Here is an 18493-nt window from a genome sequence, read left to right on the forward strand (position 1 = left end):
TTTACATCCTTACTACAACCCCTAAACACCCTCATAACCATTTGCAGAGATCTGTACCCTTTATTTACAATCCCATTTATGTGATTAGCTCAATGAAGATCTTTCCTTACATTAACACCTAGATACTTACATTGATCACCAAAAGGAACTTTCACTCCATCAATGCAGTAATTAAAACTGAGAGAATTTTTCCTATTTGTGAAACTTACAACCTGACTTTTAACCCCGTTTATCATCATACCATTGTGTACTGTCCATCTCACAACATTATCAAGGTCATGTTGCAGTTTTTCATTTATTACTCTATACAGAATAACCTCATCTGCAAAAAGCCTTATCTCTGATTCCACTTCTTTACTCATACCATTTATATACATAAGAAAACATGAAGGTCCAATAATACTGCCTTGAGGAATTCCCCTCTTAATTATTATAAGGTCAGATAAAGCTTTGCCTACTCTAATTCTCCGAGATCTATTTTCTAAAAACAGAGCCACCCAATCAGTCACTCTTTTCACTAGTCCAATTGCACTCATTTTTGCACTAGTCTCCCATGATCTACTATCAAATGCCTTGGATGATACAGCCCATTTGACCTCCTAAATCATCCAAGATATCTGCTATATCTTGCTGGAATCATTCAAGTTGAGCTTCAGTGGAATAACCTTTTCTAAACCCAAACTGCCTTCTATCTTCCAAAATTTTACACCAAGATGAATTTATTTATTTATTTATTTATTTATTTATTTATTTATTTATTTATTTATTTATTTATTTATTTATTTATTTAAGATGAATTCATTACACCCTTAAGAAAGGTATTTATAATAATACTGAAATAATAGCATTAGGATAGTGAATGGTCTCAAAATGTGAGAAAACCAAGAGTCATTGATTTATTTATTTATACCTTGTGTATAACATATGCATGTTTGCTTCAGGGACCTTCAGGAAAATCAGGGGAACCTGGTCTGCCTGGTATGGATGGACTGCCTGGATTGCCCGGAGAACCAGGATTGCCAGGCCCACAAGGTTTACCAGGACCAAAAGGAGATTCTGGTCTACCAGGCCGAGATGGACTAGATGGACCAAAGGGAGAGAGAGGCTTGCAAGGTATGTGTTACTCCACTGGACCTCATTAATGGCTTTGCATTTACCTTACATGAACTCCTTTAAACAAGAAAAGTCTCTAGTTTTAATTGCAATCTCGCCTCTACCTCTTCTGGAGTAATACAACAGAAGCTCTAAATATTCTACTCCAAAACCAGTCATTAGATAAAATCATGAACTCAGGGAATTAAACTGGAACAAGAAGAAATTTTCCAATACCTTAAGTGTATATAACAAGATAATCACTCTCTTTAGAGTGCAGAAAGGAATGTAATTCATAAAGCACCTTATCTACAGCATTACTTTGTACTCGTTTCCATCCAATTGGTTCTAATGCTCTGTTAGGTCTTGTATTTTCAGTGGAAACTGGTTTATATGTAACTGAAATGGAACAATTTGAACTACTCATTTGTATTTTAAAACATACTCTTCCTGGTAAACAATAAAATCTAAAAACTTTCTACTTTTATGAAGATTTGAAACTTACATTCACATCTCTGACACTATGATGGCTGATGGCCTTTTTGTTTTTTGTTCTGATACCTTTTTTGGGAAATGTATTCTAATCAGTACTTAATTCAGAAGAAAAGTATGAAAATATTACTTACAGTCACAAAAGTAAATTCACAACAAAACAGTACCAATCGCATTAACTGCTTTTGTCTTGTGTGGGTTACCCTTTACTTCTCAAATAAATTTCAATTTTTCTTCTAGAAAGATGCATTTTCATTTTATATCATTCATGGCTGCTGTAGACATTTTAATCGAGGGTCACATAGCTATCAGCTTGCATTCGGGAGACAGCAAGACAGCTGTTTCTAGCCCTACACAAGCTAGCCAGCACGTCAGTTATCAAGGGACCGAGCAAGTGACTGTGTGGTTTGGGTCACGTAGCTATCGGGAGATAGTGGGTTCGAACCCCACTGTTGACAGCCCTGAAGATGGTTTTCCGTGGTTTCCCATTTTCACACCAGCCAAATACTGGGGCTGTGCCTTAATTATGGCCACGGTCACTTCCTCCCCACTCATAGCCCTTTCCTATCCCATCATTGCCATAAGACCTATCTGTGTCATGCAACGTAAAACAGATTGTAAGAAAAAAATTCACTGGGAATTATAATGACCTATGCTTAATTCAGAAGTAAACACAACTAAGTTTCAAATGTACTGTATCTTGCTCCTTCAACATATTAATATGGTACAAGTATTAGTAAATTGTTGACACAGATCTTTAATGGGATCTCCGGTGGTCATATTCAGTTATTACTGATCTGCATTTAGGACATTCACTTAGTTGGCATATTCCCTATCAGTTGTTTATCTAGTCCATCCTTCAATAATTGCAAAGAGTTTGGAAATTTATCGAAGATTTGCCCCAATTTGTTCTCTTGAATTCCAACTTTATTTTCATAATGTGATCTTTCCTACTTTAAAAACACCACTCAAACTTATTCCTCTACTAATGTCATTCTACGCCATCTCTCCACTGACAGCTCAGAACATACCGCTTAGTCAAGCAGCTCATCTCCTTTCATAATGCTACTCTTTTGTTGAAAATCACCCAGAACAAGCTGAACTGCTTTTCTTTGGATGTTTGCCAGTTCTCTAATCAAGTAATCCTGGTGAGGGTCAATACATCAGAACCATACTCTAAATGTGGTCTTACCAGAGACTTATATGCCCTCTCCTTTACTTCAGTTGAAACTGAAAAGAGATGGCTTCAGATAAAAATGATTAAATAAATACGTTCATTAAATTATTAGTCATTTCTTCAGTATTGCATAAGAAATATATCCTTGACAAATCACACTACCATCACAACTGTCTCGTGGTCTTCAGATAATTACAAACAGCAGTTGAGTTGTGAAGGCAACAAATGGTGCTGCTGTTATTCTGAGAGAAGATCTAGTACAATATGTGGAAAAAAATTGCCCCAGTCCATGACAGAAGAATTAAAATCAGACAAGAATTTGAGAGTGGCAGAAAAGACTATATACAGGTGTATGCACCTCAGACAGGCAGTGCAGAAGTGTGTCTAAATTAATTTTTGGAAGAACTAGAGATGTGCACAGAAAACAAAGAAGAAGTAATAATGGGGAATATGTAGGAACAGATAGGAAGCCTCCGTGGCTCAGGCGGCAGCGCATTGGTCTCTCACCGCTGGGTTCTGTGGTTCAAATCCAGGTCACTCCATGTGAGATTTGTGCTGGTCAAAGCGGAGGTGGGACAGGTTTTCCTCTGGGTACTTTGGTTTTCCCTGTCATCTTTCATTCCAGCAACACTCTCCATTATAATTTCATTTCATCTGTCAGGCATTAATCATTGCTCCAGAAGAGTGCGAGAGGCTTCGGCAGCCAGCACAATTCCTGTTCTCACCGCAACTTTATCCCTGACCCGGTCAATGACTGGAAAACAGGTTGTAGGTTTTCATTTCATGTAGGAACAGACAGATGAGGTAGAGGAGATAACTCGTCCCTTTGAATATGGAAAGAGAGATATGGAAGGAGATATTCTAATTGATTTCTGAACGAGAAATTGTCTAATAGTGGGAAATGTGTGGTTCAGAAAGAAGAATAGTCGAAAAAATAACTAGATATGGATGGGGAGAAAGAAAGACTAAAACAATGATCGACCTTATTTTAATTAAATGCAGGTAGCTTGAAGGTGTCACAATTTACAAAGCCTGTTACATCCCTGTAGGGCAAGGGCCTCCTACCATTCGGTAGGGGTAGCTCACCTGAACTAAAGAAAGTTCTGACTACTCATTTTACGTTTCAGAATTATCACTCATCCCTATTCCAATTACTTTAAAATTAAGAATTATTATTTCCACTTCACTAAGTCTCTTGTTGTCCTTGATGACTGAACACCAGCCACTTCACTGAATTCTTGAGATCATCTCTGTAGTGGATGCCCTCTGTTTCTTTTTTCCGATCCTGGGATCCCATATTGTTGTGGGGTAAGGCCATCTATGTTGATGGATCCTGGCCATGTAATGAATTATAATAATAATAGTTTTTATTAGTATTGACAAGGCAGACACATAACATCACCTGTTTTTACAGTGATTAAATTATTAGATAAAAGGCGATACCGATCAAACCAGTCCAATATGGTCAAAATAATAAATTCAAAATACAGTTATACCAAGACAGGATTTCGAAGGAGATCAAAATTGTAGTAGCTAAATTAAAACTTGGTAAAATATGTTAAGAGAAATAATGGAGAGAAAAATTAAGATGTGGAAGTTAAAGGAGAAGGAAACAAGGAAAAATCTGAGGAAGTTCTGAAAAAATTAATTCCCAAGAAAGAGTTCAGCAGTATGGAAGAGGAATGGACTAATTTCAAACATGAATTTTTGAAATGTGCAGAAGACATCTGTGATAGAGTATCAGGTAAAAAGAAGGAAAAGGAGACATGATAAGAGAAGCAACTGACTTGGAGAAAGTGGAAAGGAAGGAGAAATGCAGAGAATAGGTAGATATATCAAGAAGCCAAGAAAAGTGTGCCAAATGGTTGTACAGAGAAAAAGATATGCTGGGAAAGTTTCACAGACACCTCGCAGGAGATTGCTGGAGGAAAAATAGTGCTGTATGGACAGAAGCAGGACAGATTTTGACCCAAAGATGAGAAAAATACTTTTCAAAATAACTGAATATTACATATACAGAACTAGCTGAAGAAACACAAGAGAAAGACTTATCCATGGTAGGAACAGAAGAAGCCATATGGAAGGTGGAGTGCAGCAAAGCACCTGCAGTAGGTTAGGCAGCTATGGAGATAAAAAAGGCAGCGGGCCTGGTAAGAGAGCAGCAGTTGTGAAGATTATTTAGAGGAATACAGAATGGAAGTCAAGAGAAGTCCCAGAAGGTTAGGATAAGGTTCTAATAATCCATTTATTCAAGGAAGGTGATAGAAAGGAATGTTTCTACTACAGAAGAATCACTCTTATTTTACATGTATCAAAATAAATTCAAGAGGATATTGGAAGGAAGATCGAGAATGAAATAAGAAAATGAAGAAAAACAATATGGCTTTAGGAAAGACAGATCAACATTTGACCTGATCTTTACATTGAAGCACACGATGGAGGAAAGATTTGGGAAAGATTTGTTGATTGCATTTATACATATTAAGAATGCCTATGACAGTGTACAAAGGCAGTTGGTTTGGGATGCACTGAAGAAAATTCAACTAGATAGAGCAGAAGAGCAAATGATAAAACCTCTATACAAAAATTGTGTTAGTACTGTAAAGATCAGGACAGAAGGAACAAACTGATGGGCACAGGACTTCAGTGGGGAAGTGCACTGTCCCCCATACTCTTCATCAGAGTTTTGGATGATATGCATAAATGTATAAAATAGAAGATAGGAAGAGACAAAACAAAGGCCCTACTGTTTGTAAATGACTTCGTTGTTGTCGTCGTCATCGGCTTTAACTTGTTTGCGAGTAATTAACTTCTTCCAATAAATTCACTTCTGTCTGTGGTGGATGTACTTTCGATGGTTGAACAGATCAATTCTGGCATGGAATAAGCGTTCACACAGATTGCACAGAATTGTTGGAGGAGGGCGTAGTTGTGCTCCTGGTCTCTTCACGTCTGCGTCATTCCCCTTCAAACATATTGACAGCAGGAGGGATGGTCCGGCACCAAATTGCACGGTCTTGAGCAAGCGTGTCCCAGGTTTGTGGATTGAGACCTATCATTTTCATAGTGTGCTTAAGCTAGTCCTTGTAGCGCCTCATGGGGGTTCCAGGAGGTCTGGTGCCAGAACAAAGTTCACCATACAGGATTTGGCATGGAAATCTGGCATCACTCCTCCGATGGACATGGCCAATCCATCTAAGCTGATGACCAATGATGGATGACTGTAGGCTCTTGGCATGCGCTTTCTCAAGAACAGCTATGTTGGTGACATGGTCTTCCCTTTTGATGCTAAGGATGGATCAAGTTTTTGTTGGTGGAAATGCTCAAACGTTTTCAAGTCACATTGGTAAAGGGTCCAAGTTTCAAAACCGTACAGCAATGTTGCGATGACAACAGCACATTACACCATGAGTTTCCTCTTCACAGTCAGGTCTTTATTCATGGACAGTCTGTGTGATATTGATATGGGGAGAAAATGAAATGGAAGTACAAGAACAAGTTAATGTATGGAATCAGGTGATAGAAGTGAATGGAATGATGATAAGTGTGGAGAAGGGTAATACAATAGAGATTACAGAAGGAAGGAAGGAAGATAGAAGTAAATGGAAGACCAATAGAAGTTTGAAAAGTTTCAAATACTTGGGAAGTGTAATCACAGAAGATGAGGAGAATGGTGGTGGTAAGAAAAGAGAGAATCAGAAATGAAGAAATTAGAAACAGGACTGGAATTTTAAAACTACAGGACATGATAGAAACAAGCAAGCTGAAATGGTACAGACACATGATGTGAATGGGAGTCCGATTCATTGGCTGAATGGTCAGTGTTGAGGCCTTCGGTTCAGAGGGTCCTGGGTTCAATTACCAGCTGGATCAGGGATTTTAATCATGTCCGATTAATTATTCTGGCTCAGGGACTGGGTGTTTGTTTGTCCCAACACTTTTATTTTCATATTCAGACAATACACCACACTACAAACCACCACAGAAATACGCAATTGTGATTACACCCCCCCATATAGGGTTGGTGTCAGGAAGGGCATCCGGCCGTAAAACAGGGCCAAACCCATATGTGCACCACAGTTCGCACCTATGACCCCACACATATGGGAAAATTGGTAGAAGAAGAACAAGATATGATATGAATGGGAAAAGACAGAGTTGCAAAGGAAGTATTGACAAAAAAACCAACAGGAAAGAGACCACAAGGGAGGTCTTGAAAGAGGTGGATGTATACATTGGAGGAGAGTATAGAGAAGAGAGCAGAAAAAATGGAAGAAATATTGGAAGCAGTAAAAGAGTGGTGGAGAGTCAGGCAGATGGAAGTCCTTGATTCATGACATGACCCAGGAGAGAATTAAAAATGAGAACTGAAGAAAAAGAAGTGTATTTTAGCTTTTTGTAACATAGTGAGTTGTCCTTCAGTTCATATGAACAACTCTGTGATCAGGTTGATATGTAGAAGAAATGAATGTGACAGCTTCAAACATCACCCATTATTTACAGAATAAACTCATGTACATAGGTTTCATTTATTAGGAAGTTCCCAATCCCTTGAATAGATGGAGCAACATGGATATAGAGAGAGTTTCATGGAGTGTCCAAAGCAATAAATTCACTGGAAGTCCACTTTGATCAACATGATGAAGTTGTTTACAATATAATAATGAAGACAACTGATTCAGTTTGTATAAAACTGTGATATCCATGATACCTCACATGTGAGATACAATAACCAATAACACTACTAAAAATGAAATAGGTCAAAGCTTGATGCATGATCCCTTTCAGTTTAGACTAAGATGTGTGGCTTTGTTAATTTTTTTTCTTCCCCAAATTCTGAAATATATTAGTGTCATTTAATTTTGTCAAAGAAATGACAAGGAATATGTTTATTTGCAGGTTTGCCAGGTCTTCAGGGTTATACTGGTCCTCCGGGACCAAAAGGAGATCGTGGGCCAGCCTCTCCAACACTGAGTGTAAAAGGTGACAAGGGAGAACCAGGACTGCCAGGTCAGATTGGTCCAGTCGGAGCCAAAGGTGAACCAGGATTAGATGGTCTTCCAGGAAGGCCAGGAGAGAAAGGTAACGCAGGACTTCCAGGACCCACAGGTCTGCCAGGTCTAATGGGAGCTCCTGGACCCAAAGGTAAGCAGTTATATACCCAATTATCCTGTAATGGTATCTTAAAAGAACACAATATTTTAAGCTTCTTTGATTCATATGAAATCATGATAAAATGATATACGATGACACAAAATGATTTATATTTAAATGCTTGTTAACACTTCTTTTAAAAAAGTATTTTTACATATTCACATATTTACATATTCATATCAACTACAAAGGTATTTTTGAATTTTGAAAAGTACATTATTGTAACATACACATTCCAATTTGTTACACTATGACCAAAAATGTTTAAAATAGCTATATTCTTATTAATGAAACTTTTCATTCAAAATGATCCATTTCTTTTGTTTGTTTATATCCTATATCAGTTTATTTAGCAAGTAATATTTCTCTTTGGTATGGGCACATTATGAGAATGAACAGCAAAAGACCTGCCAGGAAATATGTTGACCTTACTGTCCAAGAAAAGAAGACTAAGAGGAAGGCCAAGAAAATGCTGGATAGAGACAGTAAAATCAGATGTGGAGGAGAGAGGTCTCAGGTGGACAGATGTACTGGAACAGAAGATGTATAGAAGACATGAGAAGACGACCAGTGCTTGTACACATCCCCTGGGAAACTGCAGTTGGTTGAATAGTGATGATGATGATGACAACATTTGTTTTTGCTAATGGTTTAATGCTACACTGATATGTACAGGTTTTCAGCTACATTGGGATGGGAAAGGGCTAGGATTGAGAAGATAGTGGCCATCATCTTAACTGAGGTACAGTCTTGGCATTTGCCTAGAATAAAAGTGGGAAACCTTGCAAAACCATCTTGAGGACTGCCATTTCACCAAACTCACCATCTACTGAATGTAAACTCACTGCTACACAAACTGAACAGTGCAGCCAACCTGTTCAGTTTTGGAAACCATATATAAATTTCATTGACTTGATGGTATATTCTTTAAATTCTTCACATCATGTTGGAATACAGGCAAATAATCGATTTGTATGAGGAAAATTGGTAGAAAGAACAACTATCCTAGGCAGGAACTCAATAAACACTTGCATAATAGATAGGATAACACCAAAATTAAATATTTTGATTTTTCATCTTCATTAGGTACAGAAGAAGAAAGGTCCTGTATGAGATTGTGGATAGAATTTGCCAGCACTCTGTAGGGATGGGAAGAATAGTGATCTATCTTATTGTGACCTACAAAACCCTTCCAACCTTAAGGACATTTTGACTCATGATCAGTCCATCAATGTCCATTCTACCATGGTTCCTTACAATGTGAATGACCTCAGTGGAAGACTTGTGATATTAATTAATGTGAATGACCTCAGTGGAAGACTTGTGATATTAATTAAAGTGATACTGCCTTCCCCTCCTCCCATAAGAAGACTCCTCAATCATAGGCCATAGTGGCTACATGACAATGACTGCATTAAAAACTGTGTGGATATTTACTTTACTTTGTACAAAGGATAAAGAGGCCACCTAGCCAAGGCAGTGAAGGAGAGCTTGGTTCACCCGGAAGGAAATAGAAAAATTCAGAAACGAGATTCCCACTTCTCGAGAAGCCTGTGGACATCAGGTTCACTTAGCCTACAACAAAAATGAGTATGAGGTTAATTTCTGAAAACAAAGGTGGTCAGGCATAGAGCTAACCACTCTATCCCACTTGCTGATGGATAGCAGTAGCCTTTACCTTCCACTCCCCCACCCCTCCCCTCACAGAATTTCATGGCCTGTATGGTGAGGGCTTGGTTTACACAAAATACATAATGAAATAATAGCAAAAGGACAAGAATACATGTTATTTAATTCAGTTACTTCCCAGTTTATTGATTTCCATTACAACAAACCGTACCATATCAAAATATCTTAAAACTACATCATTATGGGTACAGAGGAAAATATTTACAATGTGGTTTAGATAGTTTAGTAATGTGAAGTGTACTAATAATTTTCCAAAATCTGAAGAGAGCCTTTAGCGTCAGTAGATCAACATCCAGAACAACTTGTTTATTTACACTGATGCGGTCACAAGTGTCAGATCCACAGGATGACTGAGAGCCATGATCGAATGCTCAGCTAAACTGTTAGTAACACAATGGTGTGGAAAATAGCTCTAAGAGATTTTGCTTACAAAGATTGACCACATGAGTTGGCTATGCAGATCGAGTCATATAGCTGTGATCTTGCATTCAGGATAGTGGATTCGAACCCCACCATTGTCAGCCCTGATCTGTCCTGTGGACATCAGGTTCACTTAGCCTACAACAAAAATGAGTATGAGATTAATTTCTGAAGACAAAGGTGGTCAGGCATAGAGCTAACTACTCTATCCCACTTGCTGATGGATAGTTTCTTATTTTGTCCCTCCTTGTTTTCTGAATCAATGTTCTTAAGAACATTTCTACTGCTTGTAGTTTGGTGATATTGGTTTGGATGCAAGTTTTTAGACTGTATGTGGTAACTGGTACAAAGAAGTTCTTGTAGAGTATTAATTTTGAATTTAATGGAACTTGCTTATCCTAAAGAAGTTTTCTCACAAGATGATATAACTGTGCTCCATAGTGTACTCTACTTGTGCTTTCCTTAGATCAGCTATCTGTTATTACTACATTGCCAAGATAATGGAACTGATGAACTTGTTCCAACTTTGCTCCTTCTAGAGTGATGTTAGTACAGATGTTCTGTTGACTAACACGCAATACTGCTCTTTTGTACTTGGTTATCTAAGACCAAATTACAGAGTTGTTGCTGAACACATTTATACTGATCTGTGATTTATAGTCAATCTCTACTGGCAACAGAGAGCCAACAACATCAGGGTCAGGAATTGCACAAGAGAAGAGATGAGTGAGAGAAGAGTTTACACCGGCACCTATGATCTTCAATTGCTGTTACAAGTATATCTTCCTAACAGCTCACTATGACACCAAAGATGGCATCAACATGAACGGAGTGCTGATTAACAACATTAGATATGCAGATGACACCATGCTGATTGCTGATAGCCAGGAAGGAATACAGAAGCTACTGGGTCATGCTGTGACGGCGTTTGAGATATTCGGGTTCAGGCTGAATGTCAACAAGACCAAATACTTATTCATAGCCTAGCCGCTGATGGCAGATCAAGGCGTGTCATTGGCAGGAAGACCTCCCCAGAGAGCTGGAAACATGACTTGCCTTGGTTCTTCAGTCAGTAAAGATTGGGACCAATCCCTGGAAGTTAAGTACCACATTCAAAAGGCACAAACCACATTCTTCAAGCTACAGACAGTCCTCAAAGGCAAAGACCTCGGCCTCGACCTCAGAGTATGTTGCTATGCATTTCTGGTCATTCTTTACAGAGCAGAACCATGGACATTGACAGAAGCTTCTCTGAAAAATCTTGAGGCATTTGAAATGTGGTGCTATCAGTGTAAGCTCCAGATCAGCTGAGTAGATCAGATTCGAAACAAAGATATTCTGACATGGTTGGCAAATGAGCAGGAGATCTTCAGGAACATCAAGCCCCAGAAACTCACCTACTTCGGTCGTTCGTGTGACGCGACACCCTGAGAAGTATGGTTTACTCCATCTCATCCTGTAGGAAAAGATATGTGGAAGATGCAATCCAGGCAGAAGAAGGATCTCATGACTGGGAAACCTATGTCAGTGGTTTAGGCTTTCCTCAGCTGTTCTCTACAGATTAGGAATCAATAGGATGACATAGCCAACATGATTGTCAACATCTGCTTATGGATATGGCACTTCAAGAATAAAATACAAAATTAACTGAAGTCAAGTTTATGAGTCAGTGATTCTTTTGAAAGAAATCCTAGATCATACTTGAACTTTCTGTTCTGTCATTTATGTCATTAAATACAATAAATATCTTTCAACATCTACAGTCTTAATAGGACCTCAGATACTTTGCAGAGTTACTCGAGCACACTCCGGTTATTGTAGCGTAACAGCCAACAGCATTTGTAGGCAGTTTAAGGGGCCATGAACTCCTCTGTTTCAGTTCCAGAAGAAGAATATGAGAAGATAAATTAAAACTTACTTGAAAAATCATATTTTGCATTCATATCAGATTTTTTAATAAATATAGTATTTTAGTATAACTTTCACATTTTATAGTTTTCAAAATCCATTAAAAATCATTACAATTGAAAATACAAAAGTACAAGCATTTATAAGCAGCTGAATACTCGTAATAAAAATGTTTATAATCATATTGCCTCACTGAGCTCGATAGCTGCAGTTGCTTAAGTGCGGCCAGTATCCAGTATTCGGGAGATAGTAGGTTCGAACCCCACTATCGGCAGCCCTGAAGATGGTTTTCCGTGGTTTCCCATTTTCACACCAGGCAAATGCGGGGCTGTACGGTACCTTAATTAAGGCCACGGCCGCTTCCTTCCCACTTCTAGACCTTTCCTGTCCCATCATTGCCGTGAGACCTATCTGTGTCGGTGCGACGTAAAGCAACTAGCATATTGCCTCAGAAATAAAGCATAGCAGCTGACTGTGAAGCTGTAATTGCCAGCGTATTTGCTTCGATTGTAAATAGACAACATGAAATATCTTAACACCCCAATCAGTAGTTGTGTTTCCTTATCTGAGCAACTAATATTTCTTAGCAGTCATTAATGAATAGGAGATACATGCAATTGGTTTCTATTTCCCATCATCAACTGTATGGGACTGCTCAACATTTTTGGTTCATTCTGCACATGCAGTAGATTTGACCTTGACAGGGTCATTCTTCACTTCATCTTCTGAAATAATATACTGTACTGATACCTTAAGTACTTGATCTCTGTGGGTTTTTAAATTATTATTTTCTTAAACATTTGTCTAGATGGATGTTAAATTTATCCAACTTCTCAAGCTCTTTTAGCAGCTGATCTTTGCAAGTTCTAGACTTTCTCTAGACTACACAGGCTTCAAAATTTCTAGGAACAGGACCAAGGACAGAATGGAACAAGAATGTTCCCCAGTGAGGCCTAATTGCTGCAATTTCTGCACTCTTTCAATCAAGAATATAGAAATAGGTATTCTTTCTTTGAAAAATTATTTCTGAACTTAGGGTATAGGGTAACTTGAATCTACAAGCTGCTTATTTATTTTCAGTCTATAATATGCACATATTCTAACCTCCCCCAACATTCAGCATAACATTGATAGGTATACCCTCCTGGCAACAGTTCATATTAAAAATAATAGCTATATGAAGTGGCAAAGTGGATCAAGACAAGGAGGTGGTGAAATAGAGGTCAGTGATCCACTGCCCTACCCAGGAGCTCCCTGGACAAGGGTGACAGAAGATATTACATTTCTAACTCTTCTGTCTCAGTATTGACGTTACTGAGCAATGCAAATGGAGTGAATCTAGGCTTCATAAAAATAGGCTTGGTACAAACCTACTACGCTGGCGTAGCAGGGGGAGAGGTGATACTCCCACGTGGCACGCCCCAGGTGGCGGATAGGGGGGTCCTAACCTTTTTGCCGGCAGACTTGAGGAAAATAAAATAGCTCTCATGGACCAAACACACAACCCCCTGTGGGTGGGGGATGCAGACGAAGAATACACCCATGGTATCGCCTGCTGTCATAAGAGGCGACTAAAAGGGGCGACCAAGGGATGATCGAATTAGAACCATGAGACTACCTGTAATTAGTACCATCACACAGGAAACACCATGGGTTGCTTTTACTTGCACATAGTACCACTATGTTGGGTACACAATGGGTTTGTGTTTAGTAGCGACAGTGTGTGTGAATCCGCAAAGGTTTTACAGTACCTGTGATTGGTACCACTATATGAGCAACACCATGGGTCTGCCTTGCTTATGATTAGTACCCACTATGTGAGGAACACCATAGGTTTGCGTTGCCTGTAAATGGCACTGCAATGTGAGAAACACCATAGGTCTGTGTTACATGTGTGCATTACATTACCTGTGAGTAGTACCATAATGTGTGGAATACTGCGAGTCTATGCTACTTTTGATTAGTACCGCAACATGACAAATACCATGGTTCTACTTTCCTAGCGGTAAGTACCATTATTAAGGGCTGATGACCTGGATTTTGGACCCCTTTAGACTGCAGGCATCATCGATTCAGTATTGTGCTTGAGAAGCAGTCCCTTGATCAGTAATACTATTGTTTAACACTATTTTCTGGGAATGTGGGGCATTGCGGGTCAGATCCACTGATTGTTTTAAATTCATATCCATCCATTCATTCTTCATCCTCATGTTTTGAATTCTGGTCAGTGGAGGATTTTGGATTTTAAAATTGTCATTACATTTCATCTCATTTTGTACCATTAGGGGCCGATGACCTAGATGTTAGGCCCTTTTAAACAACAAGCATCATCATCATCATCATCAATAGGCTTGGTATCAACATACAACTGCAGAGGTTCTGAGTCCAAGCTAACCTTCTCCAATCACATCCGCATTTCCCCCCTGTGATCAGTTGTATCAGGCTTCATTTGTCAGTTCAGAAGTCATGTGTTCGAAACAGGCTGCTTTCCTGCATCTGACGAGGGTTAAGATGACATGACAGAGTACTCCTTCCTCATTGGTGACACAGTCTACATGTGAGATCTTGATTATCCTATCAGGGCCTGCTTTCATATAGAACACAATATTTCCAGGTGATCTTAAGAAATTATTTATCTAGGTTCTTTTTCTTAAGGTAATGCTGGACCAATTGGTTTCCCTGGAGAGCCTGGCTTGACTGTGAAAGGAGAGAAAGGACTGCCTGGATTACCTGGAAAACAAGGACGAGATGGCCAACATGGAGCTCCAGGACCGAAAGGTAACTGAAGATTTCCACTAGGTAGAATATTTTCTGCAGTGAACAAAATATTTAACCTAGTTAAGGTTCCTAGTTTTCATTGCATGAGGTATTTTAGTTCCAGGTGTAATATTATATGAGAATGTCAAAAAAAAAAAAAAAAAAAAAATTGATTTAATTGTGCCTCAATCACATGTGTATTTCATGAGAATCACATATACATGACACTTATAAAATAAAATAAAGTACCGTCAAACGGGGTGATTTTGGACGGTTTTGAGGTTATTTTCGTCTTAACTCACGAAGGGAATCTTAAATTGTATTGTTTATCATCCTAATAATGAGGAATATATCCAATTAATGCAATACCCTACCAAAGAAAAATATACATCAACGCAGGTTTTCCTGAGAAAACAAAAAGTAGTGTCCGAATTCACCCCATACTTCGGGTTGATTTTAGGACGCACGTGCATTTTAAACCGTTGTCCGAAGTTTCAAAGCATATTAGGTGATTTCGGATATAGATAGTCCTTTATTTCAATTCTTCGTTCTTTTTGCTTAGTTTTGTGATATTTAAAGTGTTCTGAGGGTGTCCAAAATATGACTAGCTGGTTAATATCATTGTAATGATAAATGGAATGTGTTACTGATTGATCTTTATTTTCTGACAAGGTAAATGTAAAGTTTTCTAGCCTAAATTGAAATATTAACAGTTAAGAACTGCACAGAGATCCTACTGAGAAATCTTAATAGTTTTTCTTATGAACAATACATATCTCAAAGCAAAAAAAGGTCGATACAATGAACATGTAGTTGCCATGGCCTATAAATCTAAAATATATTTTCTTTGAAAATAAACATTCCTCTCTTCTCAACTTGGACTGGAAGTATTTTCGAACTTTGTTCTTTAACTATTGTATCCTCAGCAGGGATGTTAGGTAACACAAACACTTTTCTGCTGTTTTTATATGGGCACAAGTATTTGACATCCACAACCCTTGAATGAATATTTCAGGCCAGCCAAAATACTTCCTCTGTGCTCTTTGTTCCTCAACTTGTATTTATAATCTGCAACAAGGAAAGCCTCTTCTTGCAACACCAGAATGTCATTACATTCATAGTGTGCTTCATCGCATTCATTTTCACTGCTGCTGCCAGCGCCATCACTTGTTTCTGCACTGCTTCCTGCTTTCATCTCGGTGGAAGTCACGGCCAGAAAATTGACTTCCCAGGAAGAACATTTTATTTGCGGTGGCAGCAGCGGGAAGTAGCAGGTTGTGTTGGGTTGGAGCATGGCCGGAGGGTAACAAGCTTTCTTGAGCATTTCCTTCTTCCTCATTTAGCATTGGTTGTCTTCCCATTTTTTGGATGTATATTCCGCACTTTATTTTGTAGGGTGAACCAAGGCACACCATAGAAATCAAATGTTTTCCTATAAGACAAATTCTAATAATTTTGGTTTGTAATTACACCTCGAAGCAGCTTCTTTCTGCCTCTGATAATTTCTAAGCATTGTCCGAAATCATCCGGACTGCATTCAATTTTCAGTAAAATGTTCGTAAAACACTATTTTTCACTAAATCGTACCAAAATTTCACAGCAATCGTTTATAAACACTTCAGTCAGTTGATCTCACTAAGAACCATAGTTATAATGCATTCTGTCCGGCCGCGACAATCGAAAATATCCACTTAATGTTAATGCATGAACTTTCAACAATGCCAGTGCACACGGGAAAATTTCCAAAGTATGAAGTCGATTCATAATAAAAAGCACAGAACGTGGGAAACATAACCTCAAGATCAAACTAAAACGTGTGCGGAAGTGCAAAGCTCCGGCGGCTCATTGCTATGCGACAAAATACGGAAAATCTACCATGCTGTCCGAAATCACCTCTGTGTCCGAAATTGCCCCGTTTGACGGTATATGTTCATGTGATATTGATTTCATGTAAAACACACAATCACAAGATGTGTCAGATTGTTGCACATGAAATTTTAGATTTTGGGACAAAGTGGTATTCATGCTAAACAATTCCACCCAATGATGTCAGTATATTGGGCAGTACAGTTCAAATATCCTTGCATGTGTACATGGAATCATTATCTGAGTTCTAGTTTGAGATGTGGATCTGATAGATGACATGGACATTTTATTTTTGTTCTCTGCATCTGCTGTCTCAAGTCCCAACTACTTTGAGATTTTTTGGGTCCACTGCCCTCCTGTCTTCTTTCCACGATTTCTCATCACTAGTTGTTGTAAAGTCTGGTTTCCTGTCAGTCACAAGGTGTGAAAGAAATACGAGATTCTTTTCTTCATTGTGCTGGTGATTGGGTCAATGTCACAATAGACTGTTTCAGTAGGAGAGATTCTCCAGACTCCTTCAACCTGGTATTTTTTATTTATACAAGTTCCGTGGATTCTTATTTCAGTTTTGACGAGCTGATCAGGTCTTCTGTCATTTTTAATTGGGAACGGGGTTTCACCAGCATAAGTGGCTTCCAGGAGAGTTATGGTTTTAGAATGTTGGCTCTTGGTGTCTATTGACAAGCATTGACCAGGTTAGAAATTGGGCTTTTTTTTTATTTTGTTAGTTCTATTTATCCACGTTTCTTTCTCGTTTAAGTTGTGTGTGATGATTTCTACAAAATATTTAAATTGTAGAACTACATTAATATTTTGATCATTTATGAAGGCTTTATTTATGTTCAAGGGTTTCAAGGGCATGATCTCAATTTTCTTGAAGGATATTTGTAATCCTATTGTTAGGTCAATTATTCGGAGACTGGTGATCTGCGCACAAACTTCTTCCAAGTCAAGGGCTAAGGAAGCGAAATAATCTGCAAATCCCTGTCAGTTTGTTCTTATTGAGGGTTTTGCTCTAATTTTGATTGTAGGTGGGTTTTCCTTTTGCCAAAGTTTCATGAGAGTAATTGAGAGCCATACTGAAAATCAGTGGAGATAATCCATCACCTTGTTTGAGGCCAGTTATTAATTTAAAAGCTTTTGCCAGTTCTTTACTTAATAACAATGGAATAATTCAGCATGTGTTGCTTTGTTGTGAAAAAATATACAGTGGTTAGCATTCTTGCTTTGCTTGCCACAAACTCATTCAGTTCTACAGTGGTTTTCAGTTCATGTGAGACTATTGCATGTTTGTAAGGTTGTACAGTATGATATAATTAATAAACATGATAAAATTGACTCTCACCAATACCAAGTCAAAAGTGAAGTTTAGGGGTGAAACATCAGAGACATTTGAAATTAAAACTGGACTACGGCAGGGAGATGGGCTCTCACCACTATTATTTAACTGTGCTCTAGAAATTGTAATGAGGGAATGGTTTAGAAAATGTCCCCCCAAAATAAAGATTGGCCGAAAAATCAAAACAAATTGCCTGGGTTTTGCTGACGATTTAGCATTACTAGCAGTGGACATAAAAGAAGCAAAAACCCAGATATCAGAACTTCAAAACATTGCAAATAAAATTGGCCTCAAAATATCATTTGAAAAAACAGAAATTATGCCCCAAAAACCAACACAGCTAAAAGAAGTCACCATAAATGGTAATAAAATCAAAATAGTAACTCAGTTTAAATATCTTGGAGAAGTAATAACACATAACTTAAATGAAAAAATCTCAATCCAAGTAAGAACAAATAGATTAGCTAAAGCACAAAAATTAACATGGGATATCTACAAAAAGAAATGTCTATCAATAAATACAAAAATAAAACACTACAACACAGTTATAAAACCGGAAGCTACATATGCAGCAGAAACACTCTTTTACCTGAATAAAC

The 18493-nt window shown here is 38.2% G+C and overlaps 1 protein-coding gene across 1 annotated transcript in view; it reads left to right on the forward strand.

Annotated features, from left to right (window-relative positions):
* Positions 1-18493, forward strand: part of Col4a1 (Collagen type IV alpha 1) — a 271083-nt gene that overhangs the window by 209340 nt on the left and 43250 nt on the right. The window contains exons 23-25 of the mRNA XM_067151762.2: positions 942-1113; positions 7661-7906; positions 14588-14710. Coding sequence (XP_067007863.2) covers positions 942-1113; positions 7661-7906; positions 14588-14710 — 541 coding nt within the window. The remainder of the gene's footprint in view (positions 1-941; positions 1114-7660; positions 7907-14587; positions 14711-18493) is intronic.

Source organism: Anabrus simplex, chromosome 7 (genome assembly GCF_040414725.1).
Source record: "Anabrus simplex isolate iqAnaSimp1 chromosome 7, ASM4041472v1, whole genome shotgun sequence".
In the NCBI taxonomy this organism is placed as follows: Eukaryota; Metazoa; Arthropoda; class Insecta; order Orthoptera; family Tettigoniidae; genus Anabrus; species Anabrus simplex.